This window comes from Tachypleus tridentatus, chromosome 2 (assembly GCF_004210375.1).
Source record: "Tachypleus tridentatus isolate NWPU-2018 chromosome 2, ASM421037v1, whole genome shotgun sequence".
Classification (NCBI taxonomy): Eukaryota; Metazoa; Arthropoda; class Merostomata; order Xiphosura; family Limulidae; genus Tachypleus; species Tachypleus tridentatus.
Window position 1 is genome coordinate 94422581 of NC_134826.1, and position 26880 is coordinate 94449460.

The 26880-nt window shown below is 31.8% G+C and overlaps 1 protein-coding gene across 1 annotated transcript in view; it reads right to left on the reverse strand.

Moving 5' to 3' along the window:
* Positions 1 to 6405: 6405 nt before the first annotated feature.
* Positions 6406 to 26880, reverse strand: part of Prp19 (pre-mRNA processing factor 19) — a 39858-nt gene continuing 19383 nt past the window's right edge. The window contains exons 5-13 of the mRNA XM_076489553.1: positions 26600 to 26683; positions 25003 to 25064; positions 24040 to 24117; positions 19450 to 19566; positions 16503 to 16688; positions 15088 to 15313; positions 14626 to 14882; positions 13514 to 13575; positions 6406 to 7765 (exon numbers count right to left, since the gene is read on the reverse strand). Of these exons, the coding sequence (XP_076345668.1) occupies positions 7624 to 7765; positions 13514 to 13575; positions 14626 to 14882; positions 15088 to 15313; positions 16503 to 16688; positions 19450 to 19566; positions 24040 to 24117; positions 25003 to 25064; positions 26600 to 26683 (1214 nt within the window). The 3' untranslated portion in view covers positions 6406 to 7623. The remainder of the gene's footprint in view (positions 7766 to 13513; positions 13576 to 14625; positions 14883 to 15087; positions 15314 to 16502; positions 16689 to 19449; positions 19567 to 24039; positions 24118 to 25002; positions 25065 to 26599; positions 26684 to 26880) is intronic.

Sequence of the window (26880 nt, forward strand, 5' to 3'; positions counted from 1 at the left end):
TACTATATGTTATAAAAATCCATCTATAAAGGGCGAAGTAGTGGCGAAAAGCGCCCACAAAAACCGAAAAATGCAAAACTGAAAATTTGTATTTATCTCTCTCTACGCCCAGAGAACAGGGGCGTAGATCCTGGGAGGGATAAGAGATACACCCCCTTCAATTTAGGTGGGGGTATGGTGCATACAATCATCCCCCCCTACAGTTTGGTCTGTTGAATTGTTTTATTGCATCACAGGCCTACAAATTGTTTGTTTGTTCTTGTGATTCTCGTGTTCTTACCAATCGAATTACATAATTAGGCCTAGATGTAGACTTTTTCAGTGACCGAAATGTACATCTTTAATATAGGCGTACTTCTAAGCTTTTCGATCTAAGCGATAGTTCGTATCAGTCAGTAGGCCTAAGAATACATGCAGGGCTGGCAAGCTCTATCACAGAATCTACCTACGTCTTGTACGTAGTGTAAGATTAAGTAAAATTGTCATCACAACAGATTGAACAGAGCATGAAATTCGAAAATATTACTCCCAAGTGTAAACTCCTGTAATCTAGATCTGGCAGGCCATTTGTAGCTTGTAGCTGCATCAATCTTATGTGTATATTGTGCGGTTTTCCTACGCCATTTCTTCTCATGCATGTCTAGCCTGTTTTATTGTCGAACGCCCTACTCCCCTTAGCTGCCGAACCCGCTGACCATAGTGTACGTTTAGTGTACAGTTAACGACAAGTTCGGGTCGCTCGAATCCAGACGCGCCCTACATCACCCTCCTCCGCTCCCTTTAGTCTGAGCCTCGATTTTACAACAGGGCTTATTAGACCTGTGTTTGTGGCCCTCATTAATCCATGAAATTTCACATTATCACCGCCCTCTAATAAAGTGCTGGTGCTTTATGGTAAAAAAAACAATATATTCTGTTATCATAGATAGTAAACATATTGAATTTTCTTGTATAATTAAAACACAAAAGGAGCGATTTCAACGGCCTGAACCCTCCACTCGAATTGTATTGCTAGTTTTTGTTTAGGTGTTTTTATTTAATAGACGTGCTTATAGACATTATATCACAACGTGTTTGCCTTTTGATGAGCTTTAACAGGAATGTAATATATTTGTGATTCTTCAAGTATTTTTCGAGAAACTTGCAATTACTTCTGTTGTAACTAGCACACATTATTGTCCCAGCGATGCCCAGGCGGTCAGTCGGCTCGGTAGTCACTGTGGGGTTCGCACGTTCGATTTAAATACACTGTACAGTCCAGTCCTACTTCCATTCTGTTCTATCTTCGCTCGTTGTACGTTAGAATTTTTCAATAAAGACTATATTTTTGCCTGTTGAGTCATCTGGGAAACAGATTCCAATTATGACAAGAACGCGTCTGAAACATTCCGATATTGACAATTCTGCAAGCCAGTTACTAGTACTACAAGTGACAATGCAGATGCAGATAATCCAACAACCTCAAGCAAAGGAATAGAAACTTGCCATACAGAGGAAATACCATGTTCATCAGAGGATGAGTCTGAAAATGCTTGTGCAACTATTGCACGTCATGAAACAAGTTTGTGAAGTAATGAAAAATCTGACACTCCACAGATACAGTGTGGAAAGCCATATGATCTAGACGCACAACTAATACCACGACAGAAAGCAAAATCTCAAAATATCAGCTTCCAGGACAAGTGGTTTGATGAATTTTCATTGCTGCACTTTGACAATCAGACTCAAAATGTCATATGCTTTCATTGCGCCAAGGCGGAAAATAGAGGCCTTTTTACAGGAAAATTGGAGAGGCCAGTGGAGTATACCTTCATATCCACCGGTTTTTGCAACTGGAAAAAGGCAAAACAGAAATTCAACGAACACCAATCCTCCTCTCAGCACAGATTCGCTATATCTCCAGAAGGTTCACTTGAAGTTACTACATGATGAATAAAAGAAGCAGCAGGAAGAATGCAAAAGAAGTCTCGCCAAAATATTCAGAAGTTTATGTTTTTTACTTCGTCAAGAGTTAGCATTACGTGGACATACTGATACGGAGGGGAACTTCCTGCAGTTAATGAAGCTCCTGGAAGAGGAAGATCCTGAGTTGACGGCCTACTTGTCAAAGAAAACCACATTCACTTCACCCCAGGCTCAGAATGAAATAATGGAGACGTTCAGCCATTAAGTGCAGCAAAGTAAAATCTTTGCATTAATGGTTGATGGCACTCAATATGTTACAGATGCCGAACAGGAAGCAATATGTGTACGATACGTAGATGAAAACCTTGACGTCCATGAGACATTTCTTGGTTTAGACAGTGTTTCCAATACAACTAGTGAAACAATATCCTCGACTATACTTGATGTACTGACTAGACTCAATTTACCACTGTCAGGATTAAGAGCACAAATATATGATGGAGCCGCTAACATGAGTGGTGCGTACAGTAGATGCCAGGCAAAAATAAAAGAGAAGCAACTGTCAGCTTTGTTTTTTCACTGCGGAATTGTCCTGCACAAGGATAATTTAATAATGCAACATGCAGTTGAAGCTTGTGAATGTGTTCGAGATTCTATCCCGTGGGTACACGAACTTGGTGTCTTGCTTCAGAGGTCAGGCAAATATAAGGCAATCTTTGAAAATATTGTATTGTCAGACATCCACAATGGTCTAGTTAAATACATCCGCCCACTGTGTCCAACACGCTGGTTGTGCCGCCTATCTACAATTACATGTGCTAATGATCACTACAGTGACATTGTTGATTCTTTGTCTGAATTAACAAATGAAAAATCAGATGTAGCAGTAAAAGCACGGGGTCTGTTGGACAGATTTGACAATTCCTTTGTCAGTTTTAGGATTGTTGATAGCTCAGCAACCATTAGCTGCATTAGAGGAACTAAACCGTGCATTCCAAGCAAAATCAGCGACAGTATCTGGCATGATTAAAGCATCTGCAATGACAGTTGAGCAATTGCGGGTATTGCGAAGAGAGGAAAATTACAATAAGATATTTGATGAAGCTGAGAAAAAGATAACGTTTCTAGATCTGGTGCCTATTGAACTACCACGCATTCGCAGACGCCCCAGAAGGATCACAGGTGATGGCTCAGCACACCATTCTGCAACAGCTAGAGATTACTACAGAAGCCAATATTTTGAATTTGTGAACACAGTCATAGAACATTTGACCACTAGATCCAATGCAGACAACAATGACTTGAGGCAATATCTGGCACTTGAGAACATGATCTCATCTGGCAAGATTGACAACTCGGTTATAAACTTCTATCCAGAAATCTCTGCACAACGGCTCGAGTTTCAGTTGCCCATGTTCAAAGGAACAACAAAAGCGGTATCTCTGAAAGGTGCGAAGGATGCTTACTGTAAAATGCATGAAACAAGCCAACAGGTGTTTAGTGAAGTGTTTCTTCTAATGAAAATTTTGCTTGTATGTCCAGTATGCAGGTGCGAATATGAACGCAGCTTTTCTGCATTAAGACGGTTGAAGACGTGATTAAGGTCAACTATGTCTCAGTGCCGCCTCAACCATGTAGCAATTTGTCACACACACAAAGATGAGGTCGACAAGATAAATATAGAAGAGCTTATGAAATAATTCATAAACAGATCATCACAAATGAGGTCTACGTTTGGGAACATGTAGACTAGAGGACTAAATGAATCTTTCTTGAAAGAAAAGTATGAATAATTATGTGCTACATTATACTGAGGCCTGGCATGGCCAAGCGCGTAAGGCATGCGACTCGTAATCCGAGGATTGCGGGTTCGCATCCCCGTCGTGCCAAACATGCTCGCCCTTTCAGCCGTGGGGGCGTTACAATGTGACGGTCAATCCCACTATTCGTTGGTAAAAGAGTAGCCCAAAAGTTGGCGGTGGGTGGTGATGACTAGTTGCCTTCCCTCTAGTCTTAACTGCAAAATTAGGGACGGATAGAACAGATAGCCCTCGAGTAGCTTTGTGCGAAATTCAAAAAACAAACAAGACAAGTAAGTATTTTTTTCTGGTGTAACCCTGCAGATGAAGTAAATAAACTTAGTACTCCGAAAATTATTTAATCGTGAAGTCTATGTTTACATCACATGCCACTCTATCCAATGTATTATCCTAGCACGTTTGTTTGAGGTTCATTTAAAGAGCCCAGAGTAGTTTGCGGAAAAACAAATTTCTCATATTTATACAAGTGTAGATTACGAAATTCAAATTGATTTTAGTTATTACATAGATTTAAAATAATGCAATAGTTATGGTTAATAATCGAAGCATATTGTAAATATAATATCTATGGTTTTAAAATATCATGGAAAACTATTTGGAAAACAATATAACAGTTTAAGATACTTAATAAAGCTCTTTACCACACACATTAATTAATCAAAGCAACTAATTGTGTATAACGTCATCAGGCAATAAAGCTTGTTTGTAAAAATTTTAGATAGACTTATGGATTTAGAATAAAACTGTTTATTGAAAGGTTCTTCACAAAATACCAACATTTTCGTACATGTAAGTGTCATGGTTTCATTGTTGGCTTTAAGCAATTTTACTTAAACAAACCTGGGTATTATTATTTATCCACATGCATGTGTATTTTTTTAAGGAGGCAAGATACCGAAAATCACTTAAAACGGAAATGATTCCTTATATTACAAATAGAAATCACAGACAGATACAAAGGTATATGCGTTTCTTTGTATGTGCGACTATCAGAGGTTCAAGAGGAAATAACCGAGGAATGTGATTTTTACACCCATACTAAGTGGACCCTGAGGGTTTGGAATCCTGTATTATTACTCATCTACGTGCGTGCGCACATACGCATCTTTCTATGAGAAAAACCACACAGAAAAAAAAACGTGAACACTACAGCTCCATGAGGAAATCTTGAAACCTGAGTAAACACATAACGCGCATGCACGTATTTCTTTCTTCTTTAACCCAAACCATATTGATGAGCCTTGGACATATGATTCCGCAGACCACAGTTGAGGGTACGGCCAATCACAAATACATTATGCTTCTACGTCACAGATATTTTCAATTTAACCTTTTATGAGAAAGAAAGGAAATCCATTAAACAATGGATCTACTGTACAACATTGAATAATAAATTACACGTTATGAAATATTATTCACAGAGCTAAGTTAATTTAGATTACTGTATGGTGAATTAAAGTGGAAAACTCTACAAACTTTTGAGGACTAAATAACCTATTCGTCTTTTGATGCATGAGTGAATGATTAAAACTTAACGTAGAGGAAAATATGGGTGATCGGTGTCAACAAAGTGGGGCATCAATAATCGAGTTAAATATGACGGTGGAAAAATGTCAAATCATTATATATCTACTTTTGAGTCGTTAATTGTTTCAAGAAATGATGTGGTAATAAATATTTCAAAATATAATGTTTATTCAGTAAGTAGTCGATTATCTCCTTGTATTTAACGCTATATTCTAGAAGAAACTAACCCGTGTGACTGTAGTGCCTACTAGAGCGTAAGAATTACAATTTTTCTAAATATTGCGAATCGTTCATAACAAAACTATTGAAATTCGTGATGACAAAGATACCCACTTGAAGTAAAAAATGTATCTTTATGTTAACCTAAAGATGACCTGAAGTCGAAATTTTTTCTGCTTTATTAGTAAAAGTTTTAATACTCATACCAGCCGTCCCGAGATACAAAATTGTTGAAATTTTATGTACCTTTAAGACAAAAATCTGTAGTAAAGAAATTATTACAGAAGTACTTTCTAAAGAAAGTTTATTTGATCACGATGTTAATAGTACTGTTCATAAAAAAACTTTCATTTGTAAAAACAGTGTACTAATTTAATATGCACTAATCTGTGCCAAATTTTGACCATTAGTTATGTTAAAGATTATGAAGGTGATAGCTGAAATGACTGTTTTAGGTTCAAGTATGGGTTCTCAAACTTTTTGGTTTATGACCCTCACTCATCCCTTAGAAACTTTAAACAATAATTGTTGCCTTACTTTCATTACAATTTATTAACTGAAAAACAAATCTAAAGCATTAACAGTTATGGAGTCGTACTTATTTAAAAAACAAACAAACCGTAATTAATTATACTTGACATAAAACATTAGTATTAGGACTATAATTTGTGACATCAAATTCTTTATCTAGACTCTTATGGATTTTCAAGAAACAGAAGTGTGCATAATAATAGTATTTCAACCATATTATGTTCATCATAGTATTTCATCACAATCTATAGTTAATACAAACTTAACGTGGTTAAAATACTAAGTTGTGTTAAAGTTAAATGTTTAATTCTTTTGTTAAAACAATACTAAAAAGTATTTTTCTTTGAGTATCACAAATATTGATGTGCCAGTTTCCTCAAATCAAATAAAGTTAACTAATAAGTACCTGTCAAAACAAGTCTTTATTTTATAGGACAAACGTCAAATACAAATGATATTTTACTTTTTTTTTCCCCTCACACAGGGTTGTGTTGGCCAGTAAAACAGGTTAAAACAAATATATAAAACAGAATTTTAATATCCAGAAGGCCGACATTGAAACAAATCATATTTTTCAACAACAATCTACAGAGGTAAGATTTGTATTTAAAAAACTCTTTCAATTTCCTCTTCTGTAAAAAAGAGACCAGGATTGGTTAGAATTTATAACAATTACCAGTCTCAAAAACTGAGCAGTGTTGTTTTTTCTTCCAAAACATATCTTTAAATCAATTACTTCCTGTTTCATAATGCTGTTACACCTAAAAGTTTTAATATTTCAGAATATCCAGAAAAAATTAAAAAAAAAACTAAAGCAGTTCTAAATGTACACTCATTAAGCCTAGTTACCTTACAAACTAGCCTTCTTAATAAACAAGCAGCTGAAAGGCTACATTTAAAATAAACTACCTTACATTTAAGCATTTATAGTTTCTGAATTTAAAATATTCTAATCTAGACTATTCATTAACAAACCCTCAGAATAATGTATTTATTAACAAATGTGCTGAAAAAGGTGGATATCTTTGGGTAAGTTAAAATACATTTGCTAATGCATATGATAATATATAGTTTCCATAGAAACTTGCAGAACCTCATTTTATAACAGAAAAGAAAAACATTCATATTTCTATCCTAGATTAGAAAGTTACAAACCTGTAACTGGTTTGAAAACTGTATATTTACCAATGCTGAAGAAAGAATGAACAATATTAAAGCATTGAATTAAAAAACAAAAATCTTGCATTTCCATTATAATGATATAAATCATTTTCTTTAACCCCAACACTTTTCCATTTTACTAAAAATAAATTTAAAAAAAAAGGAATACTGGTATTAAAAGGTAATCTCCACAAAAATATTTTCATGTTTTGATCTGTTACAAGACTGTTCTTATGACGGCTTAACCTGACAAGTAAAACTGGAGAAACATAAAGAAAAGTTGGCATTTTTTCTGTTAATAAAACAGTCTGAGCTTCTTTTTATCATGAAGTACATTGAGGGCATCAAAAAACTAGGCAAAGAAAACAGATTTGTTTACAACTGTTTTGTACAGAGTGAATCAGCTTGGAAAGTATAGGTCACTCCATCAAACATAACTGAGATGCAACATGATGTAATATTAAATTCCATAGACTTTAAGTGTACGATCCATGCTGACAGAAGCGATGAAGTGGGCATGGCGTCCAAACCTAACCCCTGTAGCAAGGGCTGTGTGGTCACTGAAGATTTTCAAGTTGTCCCACTGCTTGCAAAGATAAAGTCTAGAAGGAAGGAAAAAAAATGTGTTTCAGTACAAAGCACAAAATTAAACAGATTTCTAGAATGAAAAACAAACATTTTGGTGATTTCATATACCTAATAACAGAGTTTTAAGCACAATATCATCACTATAAATATGATCACTATAGAGATTCAAGGAATGCCCACATCCCCAAAAGACATAGAATTATCCACACAAGTACAATCACGAATGCCCATTACATAGGCTTGAAACATGTTGAAAAACATTTATAATCCTGCATGAAACATATGGTGTAGATGATAGGCTAAAAGACAGATCCCTGAATAGTAGAATGTTACCCCTGTGCATAAAACATAGATAGTGGCAGAATAAATTAACTAAAAATGCATTAGCAACATTGAACTTGGTCATCCACAGACCTGATGAAGGATGCCAATGTAGGTTGAGATGAAATAATGAGCATCATTTGTCAACCTTCTTTTGTTTCAGGCACAACATGTAAATGGGAATAAAATCCAAGAAAAACTGCATCAACTCTCACTAACACCCCTATGACCTGATCTCAACTGATAACCTGAGAATGAAAATCCACACTCCCCTGATCAGTCAGGAATGGAAACACCACAGGTTGAGAGGATAATGGGGGTGAAGTAAATGGAAGAATCAACCCTGATGCTAGAACCTTAAGTAGCTACTGACATCATTGGTCCAGAATGTTCTGGATCATCAAGAAAAGTAGCCTCAGAACCCCTAGAAGAAACATTCCTGGGCCGAATATATGTCTCCATCTCTCAAAAAAAAAAACAAAATACAGATAGCCTCAACTGACAGTGGCTCCCCAAGAGAGATGCCAAATAACAGAGGAAGAATAGAGGACTGTGCACTAACAACAGTAAAATCTTATTTTACTCAAACGTTTTATAGAGTTAAAGTTTTATTATGAATTAAATAACCATTTCACATTTCTAATGCAAGTTGAGCAACTACTTCACATATGCAGTATTTCATACTCCACTTCTTTTTCTAAGATAAGGGATGTAGATAAAAGGGTAACTGGCAATTGCCAAAAATAGCCAATACATTTAAAATCATACTGCCCATATCTAAATGTTTTTTTTATTATTCATTAACACAAGGTGAAAGTTAGTATCTAATTCTTACAAGATATAGAATATAAAGTGTCACTGAACAGCCCATTTTAAGACTAAAAACCAATTCAATGAGAAGACCCAAAGCCACCAAGATTGAATGCAAGAAATGACTAGCAATGTTTTGAAAGTCTTTAACCCCTTTGACCTACTTACACTGTTAAATAACTATCATCAAATTTTGTTCCAAAATTAAAAATAGTGAATGAAGTTGTTTGAAGCTTTAAAAGAGACTTTGCAAAGGGCATGTAGTTTCAGAATAAAATGTTTAATTTTTATGTTTTGTTCTATCTCTACTAAAATTTATTTATTGCAGTTATTTTTCATGTTAAATATAAAAATACATTTTTTATTTTACAATTTCACAGGTTTCATTTTCATATCCTCTTGAACCTCATAAATGAATATCAAATTTTTTTAAAAACTTACATGTTTATAGTTTGATTTTTTCTATTATATCACTAACAGTAGCTATTGTCATAAATAAAATCTTTAAAGTTAAAAAAGCAAAAATATGTATATATCTTTTAACTCTTCATCAAATAAGCTTAAATATCTTCTTTTCTTTAATTCATAATTTCACTTCTTTAACTTTTCACTTATGTTTTTCTTAATGTTATACTTTCTTTCATTGTCCTTTACAACACATGCCAATGGGTGACTTTGGGGTATATTACAATATATTTAGGAGAAATATGCAAGCCTTTGGCAAAATGTTTTGTACTCTTATAATACAACGACTCTCGTAAACAAATACAAAATTTAGATTATATTAAAAACATCATTAACCCCATCCACATGGATCAAAGGCCATGGCATTGCATTTGTTGACTCACATTCAAACTTTTATTGAACTACTATTTTATAATTTATGTCAATTATATTAGTATCACATTGTAGATTACACTATGTAACAAAATTTTTACTTTTTCTTGTTCCTCAGCAGAAAGTATTATCCTAATTGCTTATGCCTAAAGTAAATGGAAAATACCTATTTTTCAATTCAAACTTTGCTTTTGCGACCTGGGTAATGAAATTTTCAAATTTACCCATTTTACAGAACATTCCAGGTAGATTCAGTGCTGAGTAGCTGATAGAGAATTGTCTTGAACTTACAAGAATTTTCAAGAATGAAGGTATACAAGTCGCAGGTCAGAGCAAGCAGCACTGACATTTTTCAAGCTTCTTCCTTTGCTTGTCAAGATGGGCTCTGTTTCTGCCACAATGTATCCGGTTTGTGCAAGGCAACTGGAATTGACTGTAACTTGAACGAGGGCGCCTCTTCATTGATAGCTCATCCAGAAGGCTCAAAGCTATGCTGCTTCACAACAGGAATAAGTATCCGTCTCTTCCCCTGAGTCATTCAATGCACCTCAAAGAGGAATAATAACAGCGTCAAGACCTTGCTAGAAGCTTTGAAGTATGATGAGTATGGCTTGGAGGTTATTGAAGACTTCAAAATGGTGGCATTCCTGATGGGTCCTCATGGAGGCTTTCCCAAGTTTCCCTGTTATCTTTGCCTTTGGGACAGCAGGAACACCGCAGTGCACTACAACAGGAAGCACTGGTCACAACGAACCGACTTCTCTGTGGGGAGGCACAATGTCAAGTGTGAGCCACTAGTGGACCTCCAGAAGGTGTTGTTCCCACCATTGCATATAAAATTGGGTCTTATGAAACAATTTGCCACAGCTCTTGATAAGGAGTCTGCAGCCTTCAAGTACCTTTGAGACTTCTTCCCTAAGCTGTCTGAGGCAAAGGTCAAAGCTGGTGTCTTCGTTGGACCACAAATAAAGAAGATCCTGGAGTGCACAGAATTCCTGAAGAAACTCAGTAGAAAGGAAAGAAAAAGCTTGGGGCAGCTTTGTTACAGTGGTTCAGGACTTCTTAGACAATCAAAATGCCAAAAATTATGTGGAACTGGTTGAGACTATGGTGAAGAACTACAGCAAAATGGGCTGCAGAATGTCCCTGAAAGCCCATATCCTTGATGCTCATCTTCACAAATTCAAGGAGAACATGGGAGCATACTCAGGAGCAAGGCGAGCACTTCCATATATACTGGACTTTGAATGCCTCTACCAAGGAGCATATAACGAAAACATGATGGGAGACTATATTTGGGGGATTTAAATTGCAGTCGTGAACCTCAAAAAACTACTCACTAGCCATTTTCTGTACTTTTACAACAAAAGCAATTAAGAAATAACACATACTATCCAGATACAAAATTTGTGTCACATAGTGTTATAATTCAAATTTTAGTATTATACATTACTTGATTTCTTAATTTAAAGGTTAAAGGTATATATTAAAAACACACTTAAATATAACTTTTTGTGTGTCACATGGTATGCTGAATGCAGAATTGCTCCGAATTAGGTATCTGTGATGTCCAAACAATGTGTTCAATTTCTTACAAATTAGGAATTCAAATTACCAATATTACCAAGATAAAACATAAAATAAGAACCTGCTATTTTTCTATTTGCTGAAGTATCTTTACATGTACTGAATCAAACACAGTAACTCCATCCACCTCTTTTCATTTTTGAAAATGCTTATGTATACCTACTTCTGTCAATGACACGAGAATAACCCATTGGAAGCTCAGCATATCCCCAAGTCGTCCCCTAAGCCTTTACAAAGTACTTACTGGGGAAAGAAGCTCTTTTAATAGCAGATTCAAAACTGGTAAAGTGAGTCTATAGTGAGTTTGAAATTTCTAAATTTTGTAATAGCCAAATATACAACAGTTACTAAATTTGTTAAATTATACTGAAATTCTATGATACTGTAATTTGGTTTTTGGTAATTTCAAATATATATATTAAACCTAATTATTTTTTTTAAACCAGTTATTTTGTTTCACATTCTCTACATTCAAAATCTGTTAACATTTAGCAACCTACAGCAAGCAGCAAACGAGTTTGTAACTAAAAAGATAATTATTTTCTATAATTCTTTAGTTATTGTTCTATGTTTTAAGAAAAATAACTGAAATTTAAGAACTTATTTTAAATAGTAACAATGTATATACACATGTTATGTATTAAAACTGAAATGCAACTATATTTCACAAAATACCTTAAAACACAACCAAGAGAGGCCATTTTGTAAAGGCCAGTTTTATATTTTTGAATATGGCAACATTAGAGCAAATGCACCACTTCATTGCAACCTTTTTAATGTTAGCCAAACACAGCTGAAAGGCCAAGAGAAAATAATAAATATATATAAATGTATAACCTTAAAATTTAAGCTACTTAATCTAAACATTTGTGTTTTTGCATTCTAGTTTGTAGTCATTCTAAAATGAAAAACAAAAAAGCATAATTTATAATAATTTCACAATTTTTGTGTTGGTTACGAAATCAGTCAAATATACCAAACCCATATAGATATTTTACAAGGAAAATAACGGATAAAATATAAATTGTTTTCTCAAAAAGCATTTGATACTTATCCAGATGTTATAAAGATCTCACATGTGAAATTTGGAAATGTTCTGATGCTAAATATATTTTTAATCTCAAAATCAACATCCCTTTGCATGTCTAATAGTTAACAGAGAAAAACATTACTTAAAGACTATTAAAAATGTAATAACAACTTTTATATTTTTCATAATAAAACTTTGTACTGTTTTCTGATAATCTGCAGAGTTTTGTGAACATGCTCTTACTACTTTGAAAGTTATAGCATGAGAAATATAATAAGCACATAACTGTTATGAGATCAGTCCCAAGGACTGAGCCAGTACTGAAACAGTTAAACCTTTAAAATATAAATAATATACAGTGAACTAAAATATAACAGCAAAATCTAAATACAATTCAATCTATCTAACTAATTAATATGTATCTAAGTATTAATGACAACAATATCAGCAAACATTATTTTGGCTGTTTGACAGACTTAATATTGAATTTTGCATAACGGTTTTAAAAATAACAATTAGAAAATTGTAATTTAAAATGAGCTTTTTTCTAATGGTTATAAACATACCAAATATATAAATGATGCTTGAAATAACTTGTCCAAATAAAAAGGTGGGTGTGGCTATTGCCAAAGTGTGCACAAATGTATTTTTTGTGGACCCTAGTTAATCAGAATGAAGTTGGATTGAAAACAGATGAACAGCATTGTATGAGCAGATTCAGTTTAGACATGCGTGTATACTGTTCATGATCTACTGAAGTAATACAGACAAGACCTTAAGATCTGCTATCGCTTGGGTGTAATATTACACGAGAACAAAATTGAAGTTTAAGAATTTTTACTTAAAGATAGGTTTCATTTAAAATAAAGGAATTCAAACTTATATAAAGCTTTCAACTATAATGTATATGATAATGCTAATTTCATTATAATACACTGACAGTAAAGTTGCTTAATTAAATTTCGAATGCAACTCGGTAAAACTTCATGACTTGCTCAGAAAGGAGTTTAAATAGTGTAGTCAACATGAAAGGGTGAATGTTGTACCATAATGGCCATTTAATATCAAGGGTATATTAATTTTTCATTAAATTCTTTGTTATCTTGTCAAATTAATAAGAAAAAAATTAAAAATAAATATAAGTTTAACTAAGGCAAATTTTATAGATTTTCCTTACCTAATGTCACTTCCTGCTATGGCCAAGTAAGTCCCACTCTGATCAAAGCACAAGTCTTTAACCTGAAAAATGGAAAAAGATCTAGAGAACTGGTAAGCTGTTACTCACTACATATATCATATTAAGTTTAACTAATAAACCACTAGTATAAACATTTTAGTCATAAAGCAAATTTGTTACCATTTTCATTACTAATAAAAGCACATTTCTGAGACCTGTCATTATTATTTTCAGCCCCTCTTTAATAAGACATCACTATATAAAACAACTTTTAACTTTAGTAAAAAATCTAGCTTATCCATTTGAATTAAAAATGCTTAGTATTAAAAGTATTAGTATTAAAAATGTCAGTAATAGGCTCCATGTCAAAACAGACTTTTACCAAGTACATGATAAAACCAGCAGAAACAGCAAAGAAATAAAAATGACTGACTGAATTGTCAGAAGCATTGGAATTCCCATTATACCAAGCCAAGGCACGGGTGTAAAGAAAAAAAAAAAGGTAAACACGGTGTCTCCTTTTTTGCACACAGACAGAAATTTTGTGTGTTGTATGCAAACTTTCTGTTAATACGAGTTTTGACACAAGTTAAAATTCTTAAAAAGAATTCTGTATGGATTTAACAGATATAGCAATTCCCTTACTTTATGTGGAAGAAACACCCTATGAAGGAGGTAATAACATATATCACTTTAAGTTCTCCAGAGTAAGGATAAAGTTAAAAATACATAAAATATCTTCATATTGCCAATATTAATTTAGCATGATCAAGTCAATGAAATACAAAAAACACATTAAATAACAATAAGTATATCGCAAGCTAAGTATCAATGAAACAAAGACTAAAAAAGAACAACCAGTAATAGTCATTAGGAAGTACCTAAAGAAACTGAATGTTTTATCTAAACAATGTGATAAATGTTTGAATAATTAAAAAAGCTGGTTCTGTTTGCTGCTACAGTATTGATACTATGTTGAAAAAGATGTAAAGTAAATAATGTGTTCTATAAAAATTCATTTTTAATTTCACTCCTCTCTAGCTGTCTTATAAAAGTTAACACATCACAGAACAATTCAAGATGCTTTTTAAACATCAAATTTTCATACACACCTCATAGCCTTCATCAAGTGTGATAGTTTTAAAGTTCTTCAACTTTCTCAAATCCCACAGTTTTATAACAGAATCATCAGCTGATGTAGCTAAGTAATATCCATTTTCTGAAAAAGAGATGGCAGAAATTGGACCAGAGTGTCCTGGAAAATTAGCAACATTGGTTCGTTCCTTCAAATCCCATATCTTGATCAACGAATCCGAAGTACCAGTACCAAATATCAAACCATCAGGATGAAACTGCGCTGATGTTAAAGCTGCCAGATAAAAAGTTTTAACAGATATTTATGTTACAATGTTATATATATATATATATATCAAAAGGAATTGATGAATCAAAACGATATAAATATGTTCTAAATATAAAAAGTGGAATAAATATTGTTGAGAAACTAAAGAAAAAATATGACAAAGGATCAAAGAAAAAAAACTAAAAAAGAATAAAGATTTTCTATAAGCTACCATGTGGTGTACTGGTGTCTCCAACTTTAGTAAGCACCCGCCCTGTCCTAAGATCAGAGAAGGCCCAATGTTCATCTGTGGAAGTACTCAGCAAATAGTCACCAGTGGCATGAAGACTCAAACCTGTCACAGGACCTTCATGTGCACGTATCATCTGGACTGTCTGGGAAGTTGGAACATGCCAGACCCGGATACTTGCATCAGGAGAGGTGGTGATAACAGTTTCCTGGAATAAAGAACATTAACATTCAACTTCAATATACATATCTGAGTATTATATAATTCAACAGATGTACAACTTCAATATACATATCTCAGTATTATATAATTCAACAGATGTACAACTTCAATATACATATCTCAGTATTATATAATTCAACAGATGTAAAAAACAATATTCAAAAGTTTTGTAAATATTTAAAGAAATACAATACTTATAATAATAATGTAAAATATCAGTTTTGTTACTCTTTAAGATGTTACCAAGTGATTCAGAAAATAATAAAAACTAGTCATTTGTTTGTAAAATGCTCAAGCACAGATAATTTTATCAAAAATGCAAAAACAATATCACATTTCAGCTGTTGTAAAAAAAAAAGTTTCAAAACCAGAGATTTTTACCATTTGGTTTGGTTGTTGTTAAGCATAAAGCTATATGATGGGCTATATGTACTCTGCCCACCACAGGTATCAAAACCCAATTTTTAGGGTTGTAAGTTTGCAGACGTTTAATTCATAAAGAAATGATATCTAATTAAAATCTCAGTTATAGTAGACTGACATGATAAAAAGTTGAATTGTTGACAGATATTTTACAAAATCTATGAATTTAGGTGGTGCTAAAATTAAAAAATCCCACATCAAATGACTCAATACTAAGATAACACCAACAATTAGTTTATATGGTTAATATTAGCAGCATGCACACAAGAATTGTTTATATGCTCTGGGGGATGGGAGAGGACACTTAAACATTCCTAGAGTATGAAATGAACGTTCTTCTTAATAAATTATTTTGCAAAAACAATTAAACAGGTCTTTTGTATGTATCCCATTTTTACACACATCTCATCGTCATGATTTTAGGCAAGTGGTTTCTGTTACCTTATGAGGGTAATGAACAGATTTCTATGCTTTCATATGGATTCATGTAGGTAATTATTTCTAATGTATTAGCTTGTCTACTTATTTTGCTACCTGTTTAAAAATGGTTTTGGCTGATAAATCTCTGCTTGAATACCTTATCACTTTTTCCCAATGACTTCTCATAGTTTCTTCTTGGCATGTTTCTTGGCAAATTAATGTAATTTGCATTAATATGTATCAAATAAATATCCCAGAATTTTGAATGAATAAGTTTAATACGTGCAAGTACCTATTAAAGGCCATTACAATAACATTTGATAATGACTTACCTCTTCAGGGTGATAAATTACTGAGGTCACTTTTCGAGTGTGACCTTTCAAAATAGCAATGATCTGTTCTGTATCCTTGTTAAAAATTGTGGCATTCTTGTCATTTCCTCCAGTCAGAATCTTACTCGTGTCAGTTGGACATACATCCATTGCAAGAATACCAGGAATACTGGCACTGTGCAAACCCTAAGGAGCAAAACTTTATTACACATACAAGAAACTCAAAAAAGAACAACAAATTAATTAATTTGAAGTAAGGAAAGATAACAAATTATAACTCAACCTGTACATATTAATTTTTTATTAACCAACAGTAACATTAAAACTTCATGCTATTTTGAAGTTCTTTAATGAATACAAGGTTTGGAAACAGCCCAATAAAAAATATGGCTAAACTACAAAAAGTAATAATTTCTACAACTTTCTGACATACAAGTTTTTTTATAGCAAAGTCATACTGGGCTATCTGCTGTGTCCACCAAGACACATCGAACCTCTGACTCTAGTGTTGTAAATCCAAAGGCTTAACACTGTCCCAGTAAGAAACATTCTGACGTATAAACTAGCCTGATCTATATTTAACATTCTGTATATAACTTCTATATAAAAACAAGAAATTCTAATTGTGGTATCCCAAAACGTAACTCATAAGCCCTGGCTAATTCGCCCTTAGAAATGAATAAAGTAATATTATGACTTGTAGTTTAGCTGGTTAATGTACTCATTCTATAAGCAATCAATCAACCAGCTTAAACCAAGAAATTTCATATATGCATGTAGTTTAATAAACATATAGCCTGTTATGTTTGACAAATTTAGTTTTTGCATTACGACCTTTAACATATTGGAAAATTACATTAGGAAATGGTATTTATTTAATAGAATTATGATACTTATATTTGTTCCTGATTTGAGCTTCTTACTTTTAATGTTTTAGTATAATAGATTATTTTCAAATCTTTAAAAACTTATCCATAAAATGCAAATTTTTATCTATTTTTATTTTTTAATATTTATGTTCCCTCCTTAGAGTTAAGAAATACAAAAGGCTGAAAATAATATTTCTAAGCAAATCTAAGCAACATACGAGTATTTTTTATTTTTAAATAGGATTTCATGTTTCTATATGTATATAAAAATAATTTCAATTTAATTTTATATCTGTACTTAAGTTTGTTTCATTGCAACCATACTTCTGTTTACTGTGTCAAAACAAACATGATGTTAACAGCATGAACTTTGTACATTTCCCATAAACTACCACACTTGTTGGGGGTCATTCTAGTTTAGTACAGTGCAGGTGCACTTAAACATTACTGTAGATTATGATAAAAAGAAAGCTTCTCAGTACTTGAGTATCATTTCTTTGAACTTTCAAACAAGTTTATTTCAACATGTCCTCCTTGTTTGTTGTTTCACTACAGAGACAAAACTAATTGCCACTTCTTGTGAACATATATAATAGCTTACCACATAGATGGTTTGAGTAACATTACCTGACCCAAGTTACATGATACATCCTGTTAAAAGAGATTACCAAAGAATAAAGACACTGTAAATTACAAAGAAAATCCCTTTACAGCACTTAAAATTTTCTCTTGGTCACATTCCTCTCATTATATGCAAGATTTATATTGGAATTCAAAACTTAAACTTTTCAGTGTATTGACACCCAACTGCAAGAATGTCACAGGCTCCCCTCTATTATTGAGATGTGTTTAATCTGTTTGACAACCAATATATGGATTTTATTGTTGTCACATGTACACAGAGTTTTAAAACCTTTACAAAATATCAGAATAAACTTTTCATATATTAGTTAGACTGTTTTATTTACAAAGCAATAATAACATAAGCATGGGTCTAATTATAAAGTAAAGATAGTAAGAATATAGAAAGAAAAGTATAAAATTCTTACATGGTACTAGTAATACATACACATTACACAATGTTATAAAAAAAAAAAAAAGTACCTTTGACTGCCACTAAATACAACTTCTACATAAAGGGTAGTTACTATAATAAGCACCATCCCAAATTCATGTTGTAAAATCCAGAGAACACTGTTTCACTACATGCTTTGGTTTCTGAATTTCACGCAAAGTCACATGAGGGCTATCTGCTCTAGCCATCCCTAATTTAACAGTGTAAGACTAGAGGGAAGGCAGCTAGACATCATCACTCACTGCCAACTCTTGGGCTATTCTTTTACCAACGAATAGTGGGATTGACTGTCACATTATAATACCCCCATAGCTGAAAGGGCGAGCATGTTCAGTGTGATGGAGATTCAAACTCGCAACCCTCGAATTATGAGTTGAGTGCCTTAACCATGCTGGGCCCATACTTTAGGATTTTTGGTTTTTAAGTTTGTCTTTAAACTTCATTAAGAAATATAATTTAATGTTACGTTTCTGTTTAGAAAAATAAAACCTAAATTTAATAGAAGTTCCGTGTAATATTTCAATTCACAAATATGTTTTTGCCCTTATGATAAGACAAAATGGCCCTGGTAATTAGGGGGTTAAATGTAAGAGAGAACTATTAACAAATCCTAAAAGAGAAGATGCAACAGGTAGGTGTGGCGAGAGGGATCCAATTTTCTATTTGATTAAATTTTGTAATTACTGGAAGGGTGTTGAATAAAATAGGGAAGAAGGAATGCCTACAGAAAACATGTCACATTTCTCACATTCAGGGAAACTTAAGTTTTTTTTTTAAAACACTGTCATTTAAAATTGAAGACTTAGAACTTATAAAATATTAAAATATGGATTATTAGCTATGATTTTATGCCATATTAATTGATATAACATAAACAAAAAGTAGTTTAATTAAAATTTGCACATATGTCACTAAAACTTTGTGACATGCACAGTAAGGCACACATGGGAAGAGAGGTTCAAAAGTTAAAATATGAAAAGCATGTTATTAAAAATAAACTTACAGGATGAGATGCTAACGTTTTGTAACCTCGGACATCCTCAGCTTTAGCCAACTCCTCGGGAACAGTTTTTCCCCTCTTTTTCCTTTCTGTTGTCAACAAAGTGGCCTTGTCTTGAAGCTTAAAATGCAATTAATGATTACTTGTATAGTTCATAGCAATGATATAAACATCCACTAACATGAAAAAAATCTAAAATTTATTTACTGGTCAGGATCCACTGTTACAACTTGTGTAATGTTTCTGATGAAAACATGAACCAAAATGCTGATTTAGTAACAATAATTTTCCATTTTTTCATGACTTGGTGGTTAAGTGGGCATTTACTTTTCACTAGAAAGTAGTTATTGTGTATTCTTGTAGTATTTAAGATGCATGATAATATCCCCAATTTTACTAAACTACATTACTGTGAGAAATTACTAAAATGATAGTAATAATATATTTTTGTTAAAATTTCAATTTTTGAATTGCAAAAAGGTTCATGGAACACAATATGTGGTAAACAACTTATTGGTTGAAAATTTGTCCTATGAATGGTTTAGATTAAGTTTAATCTGCAGTTCTACTGATCAATACATACCATTTCTACCCAACAGCTAAAATGGTATGTTCCTATTACAAAGCACTTTTATGTTGATAAATAAACTTAATGTATGATAAATCAATACACTGCACTTATACATACAGCATCTACTGTTGTATTTTAAAGCCCATCTTGATTAGAAGATTAAGGTCTTACTTTAATTAAATCTACCTGGTTGCAGAGCTGTTGTTTATTTTGGGCTTGGTCCATTGGACTCATCTAGTAACCATCTTTTGCTTGTTATAGTTTACATGCTGATACTTTTAAATTAGTAACCATAGTTCAGGATTGGTTTTGCAGATTAACAGTATACGTTACAATGCTTTAACCCTTTCACAGCCGGTCAAAGGTCACGTCATCACAATTGTTGACTTGCATTCAAAATTTTATTCAACTACCATTTTATGAATTTATGTCAGCAAGTTTGAAATCAAATTGTAGATAATTCAAACATTAACATCATATATGGGTTAATTTCTTAATTGAAAAGTAAATATTAAAAACACTTAAATACAGATTTTAGTCAGTCACATTGTATGTTGAATTTAGCACTGTTTAAATTTAGATGTTCGTGATGTCAAAATACTAAGTCTGTAATTTTATACAAATTACGAACTCATATTACTAATATTATCAATTTAGAATATAAACTAAGAACTTTATATATTTTTATTTTGCTGAGATATTACTTACGTACTACACCAAACACAGTTGCCCTATTCACCTCTTTCAAATTTTGAAAATAGTCCTTTATATACACTTATTTTAATATATGATGTGAATAACCAATTGACAGCTTAGATTAGAATACCCCCTAGTGGTTTCTTCAACCACTTTAATCTGTGAAAAGGTTACCACATTTTTCGAACCAAGATTTCAAGAAGGAAGGTTGTGTCTTCACTCTGCTAAATTTATTTATTTTTTTAAATTTAAATGCATCTTAGTTAGTAAGCTTAATAAATTATAGTGGAATTCTATGATATCAGTATAGTTATTTATGATTGTTTGTTATTCAACTGTGTATATAAAACATAAAAACATTTTTGTTTGATATTCTCCAAGTGCAAAATTTTAAAAGGGTTAGCAACATATGTCCAGCAGCAACTGATTTTAAAGGTCATAGTGAAAAAAAGATAATTGTTTGCTTTACTTTTGATTTATTGTTCTATATTTTAAGAAAAATAAGTTTAATAAATTTTTCTGAATAGTAATAACCTATATACATATACAATATATAACTGAAATGTGATTATTACAAAATACTAGTCCACTGAAACAGAGCCAAGACATGGAAGGCTAAAGCTTAGTTTTATATTGGATACGTAGTATGAGTGCATGTGCACTGTATCAATGCAAGCTATGAAATGTTAAGTAGGCATAACTGGAAGGTCAATATAATAAAATATTATATATATATATACACACACTACTATGAGACTTAAGCTACTTACACTAAACATTTGTATTTTTGTGTTATAATATGTGATCATTCTAGAACGAAAAACAATTTATATTTATTTCCTATTTTTCTTTTATGATGGTTAAGAGGTTGGTTAAGTAACATAGACAGTGTATAGAAAAAACAAAATAAAATAAAGTCTTACTGAAAGAAAAACATTTAAAATGTATTTAAGAGGTTTTAGAGATCATAGAAGTAACATTCAAGATTTTGGGGATAAGAATAGCTTTTTTAACCATAACATGAAATCACTTTGCACTCAGAATAGTAATTAAACAGACTCAATATTTTCCCAAACAAATTATTAGTAAAAATATTTCATTAAAATTCTGATTTTTTGTGTACAAGATACTTGTATTCTTTACTAAACATCTACCAAATATGTTGTATCAAAAGTTACAGTGCAATTACTTAGTGTGTGAAAATGTGCAAACTCAAGCATATTATATCAAACCCACTACCAAAGGGTTAATAAACACAATATCACTTTTTGTGTTGCCTATCCAACATGCAATGAAATTTTCATTTTAAGATGAAAAATACTTTTATGCATTATAAAATGTTCAACTTTCACGTGCAAAATCCTTACGATGTCCAGAGTTTTATCAAACATTTCTCATGAAAAAAATTATATTTTACATTAGTTTCACCAATAAATCTCTGTACAGGTTCAACCAATTTGCCAAATATCATAAACATCATATAAAATTAGGAAATAAATGTAAATCATGCCTTTTTCATTCTAGAATGACTACAGATAACATGAAAACATGTTTAGACTAAATACATCTCATTGCATTATACATTTATATAGATTTATCAATGTTTTATTATATTGACCTTTCAGCCATGCCTAGCTACAACAGAAGTCACAATGACATGCAATGTGAACTCATGTTACAGTATCCAATAATATAAAACTAAACTTTAATCTTTATTCGTGCTAGAATGATCACATACAAAAATACAAATGTTTCGTGTAAGTAGCTTAAGTCTCGTAGTATATATATATATATATTATTTTTTATTATATTGACCTTCCAGTTATGCCTACTTAACATTACATAGCTTGCATTGATACAGTGCACATGCATTCATACTACGTATCTAATGTAAAACTAAGCTTTAGCCTTCCCTTGTCTGTGTTTTAGTGGACTAGTATTTTGTAAAATAGTCATGTTTCAATTATAATACATTACATATATATACAGATTATTAATATTTGCATACAAGGCATTACACTTATATTTCTTAAATCATAAAACAGTAAATAAAGAAATAAAGCAAACAATTTTCTCTTCTAGTTATGACCCTTGTGCTCAAGTTACTGCTTATCACAGCCTGCTATACCTCAAGAAATTTCACATGTGGAGCATGCAAAACAAAATAATTTTCTTTAGGTTTTATATGGACATTTGAATAACCAAAAACTCATAAATTACTTCATTAATATCATAGAATTCCACTACAATCTATGAGTGAATAATTGTACTTGTATCTAAAAAAATATGAAATATCAAACAGGCTAAAAGCTCAGCTTACCAGCATGAAGCTTGAGAGAAAGAGAGGATGCCATTGTATTTGAAAATGACTGAGAAAATCACTAAGGGAACATTCTGAGCTTTCTATTGGTTATTCACGTCATGTATAGAAGTAAGTGCATATAAGGGATTGTTTTCTAAAATGGAAAGCGGTGAATAGGTCAACTGTGTTTGATTCACTAAATATAGTACTAGCTCAGCAAACAGAAAAGATAGAATATTTTTATTTTCAATTATAGCTCTTCCATATCAGTAATTTGAGTTCTTAATACATACAAAACAATAGATTTTGTATTTTGACATCACAAACATTTAATTTGATCTAATGCTGCATTCAACATATCATGCGACACACACACAAATTGATGTTCAGGTGCATTTTGTAACACTTATTTTTAAATTAAGAAATTAAATAACGTATAATACAAAAATTTGAGTCCTAATCTACAGTCTGATATGAAACTTAAATGAGATAAATTATTAAAATAGTAGTTCAATAAAATTTTGAATGCGAGTCAACGAACAATGAAATGGCCTTTCACCAGTAACCTGTCTGGAAACGGTCAAACTATATAAAGCCCTAACAATATTAACTGGTTTACAAATTATTCAGAATTTCATGTCCATTATTTGCAAGGTTAACTTTTGTCAGTACAAAGACCTTTAACCTTTAACATAAATATCTGTTTATGAACAAACAAGATTTTATTACCTTTACTTTCTATTTACAGCCTTAAAAAATGGAGATTTTCTAGCAATTGGATGTGAGAACCATGGATCTTTAGATTCCCAGTCCAATAAGTTAAACATTAAGCTGAACCTGAACCCTAAATCTAAATGACTTTTTAATCATTCTAAGATCATAATGTTACTAATGGTACAATTCTAACTGACCTTTTGGATGATTTCTAATATTATAATGCCACTAACAGTATGATATTTACTGATATTTTGGATGTTTTTTTTTCTGAAGTCATAATGTCAATAATAGTATAATTCTTACTGACCTTTTGGATGACTTCAGGGGTCATGCCTGCTTCTTCAGTTGGTTGCTCAGCTAATCCTCCTGCTTCTGCTCCATATTGCTAACAATCATTATTATATTAATTCATTAAACACAGTTCACTCTGTTTCACATCATATTAAAACAAACCTTAAATAATTAAAAACTTCTACAATACCTAAATCATAGTTTTCTTAAATAAATTTGTAGTGAAAAGTGAAACTATGGATTAACTGTAAAAAGTGTAAACATATTTTATCTCATACAAAGACCAACTAACACAACAGAATTACATGTTATTACCAAACAAGGTTAATCTCACAATATCTCTTGAATGTTCAAAGTTTTGATAATTTTACAAAATTTAATATAATGTAAAATAATTCAACAAGAACATGTGAGAGATGTACTATTATATATTTATTTAAATAACGATGTTTATTTCAGTCAAATATACATTTAGAAATCCATGTAACTTTATAAAAGATTAAGTGTAACAATCAACAATGAATATATGTTTGTAAACATCAGCATTATCATCTTAGCTGAAATTTTTAGAATCTCTCTTCTCAAGCTTATAAAAGCCTATGTAACAAAAAGAGACAATATATATTGCTGGTTTGCTACTGTTGGTATACTATACACTTATCAATTAGAAAACTACAGACATTTGACCAGAAACATTTAAAAATTTCAAACAAACTGTTTAGCTTCAGAAGACTGACTTCAGATGTTAGTATTTTTATAAAAACACTGTATAACTTCAGCTGTGAAAAACAGATGATCTAATGTTATTATTGTAAAGTAAAGAAATAGTGATTTTAGAAAAGGTACAATTACTGTTCCGAATTTAACACATTTTGTAACTATACTCATCTGACATTTGTTATTCTTCATAAACCTAAAAAGTTTTATACACACACACACACACACTTTTTCACAGCTATCAAAAGGGAAAATGACTTACAGGTTGTTGTACACCAGGAGGAGCTGCAGCAATGCCAGCCTGAGGTTTCAGAGTAGCCAAAGCTGAAAACATTTTTACATTCATTATGTTACAAAAACATTTGACAACATTTTTAGACAGCATCAAAACATGTACAAAAGAAAAGCATTTTGTCATAATAATAAAAAAAGTAATTAAATAGTTAAGACTTAGGTGATCATATAAACTACAACTACTAACTATTGTTTGTCTCTTTCAAATATTCTGCATAGCTGCCCAAGCATGACTCGCCCCAGCCATCCCTAATTTTGAGTTGATATACTAAAAAAAAGCAGACAGTCAATAGCACTCACCATCATCTCTTACATTACTTTAATTGAATAGCTGGATTTCACAATTACTCTTATAATACAGCCATAGTCCCATTGTGCAATCAATTTGTCTTTCACAGCAATGGCATTAAAAATCATGGATTCTCAAATTCTACAGCCTAGTTTATTGATCAATAAGCCACACTCAGCCTGCTACTAATGATGATAAAAAAACAAAAACACCCTTTCACCTATAAACAAATAATCAGTACTACTGAACCACTTCAGTATGGAACATCTAAAGATAGTAATGTAAAAAGCTCAACCTTCAGGTTTGAAAACCCAAACACTTCAGAACTGTTTTGAAATTTTCCTAAGCTGCCAACTATACACTATCACATATATAAAGGAAGTCAGATGTCACAACAAACAAAATATTGCAAGTTATATATCATCCCCTCCCCAAGTTATTTTAGATACATACCCATAAAAGCAAGTTGCTCTGCACTCTCAAGTAATTGTTTTTGGTTGTGATTCATCAAGATATGAATATTAAAGTTGTTTCTACCAAATCAAGAATACACTAAGAATAATCTGTTAGAATTATAATATTCATTTAGACTTACACCTTATTATAATGTATCATGGTGTTTTTCATATTTGAGAGAACATAAGTAATAAATAGCCAAATATATATAAATAAAAGTCTGTTGTGTGTCTCAATCTGTTCATGAATATGAAAACAAAATTCTTAAATGAAACAAGTTAACCTGTGTAAGTGACTTTCAATAATGCTTTACATGATTTATTTTACTAAATCTAATAATTTTCAATCAATTGCACAAATATGGTTATGACATCAGTGATGTCACACTTAAGATATTAAAGTTTTAAAATAAAATTCTCACACATTTTGTTTAATATGCTAATTTTACTTTAATTAGGATATTCCTTGAATTGCTACATTTTGGTTATCAAAAGTAGTATGCATTTTTTTAGATGCTTGTTTTACATTCTTAATTTATTCAAACTTATTTATAAGTCTTAAAGCACTAAGAAATAAAAAATAAGGAATGTAACTTTCCTAATTTTACCTTAAAAGCCACTTCCAAAACATTCAATAAGAAAATAAAAAATTGTTCATTAATCATTGCAGAGGAGTCAGATTTTTTTCACTTCTTATCATGCATGTTACTTTTTTCTAGTTTTCTTATTTTTATCACAAGTATAGTGCAAATTACAGTTTTATAAAGTCTTTGATAGAATTAGAAACAGCACAGTAGAATGGAAATCATCAATATCCTTACCTTCTCTTGCTGCAGTTACCTCCTTTGTTAGTCTTGCAATTACACGGCAAGCAGCGTCATGTTGGTAAAGAGCATGAGACAATTCTGAAAAAGTTAGATTAAATGTATATATTTATCAAGAGAATAAGAACAACACACACATTAAACTCTAACCTTTAGGTCTAACAAAAACAAAATCAACAGAAAAATACCCAGCCACAAGAGAGCCATAACACACACACACACACACACAAAAGGAAGATGGTAAACACTATTTCAAGACTTCTGTGTTTATTATATTT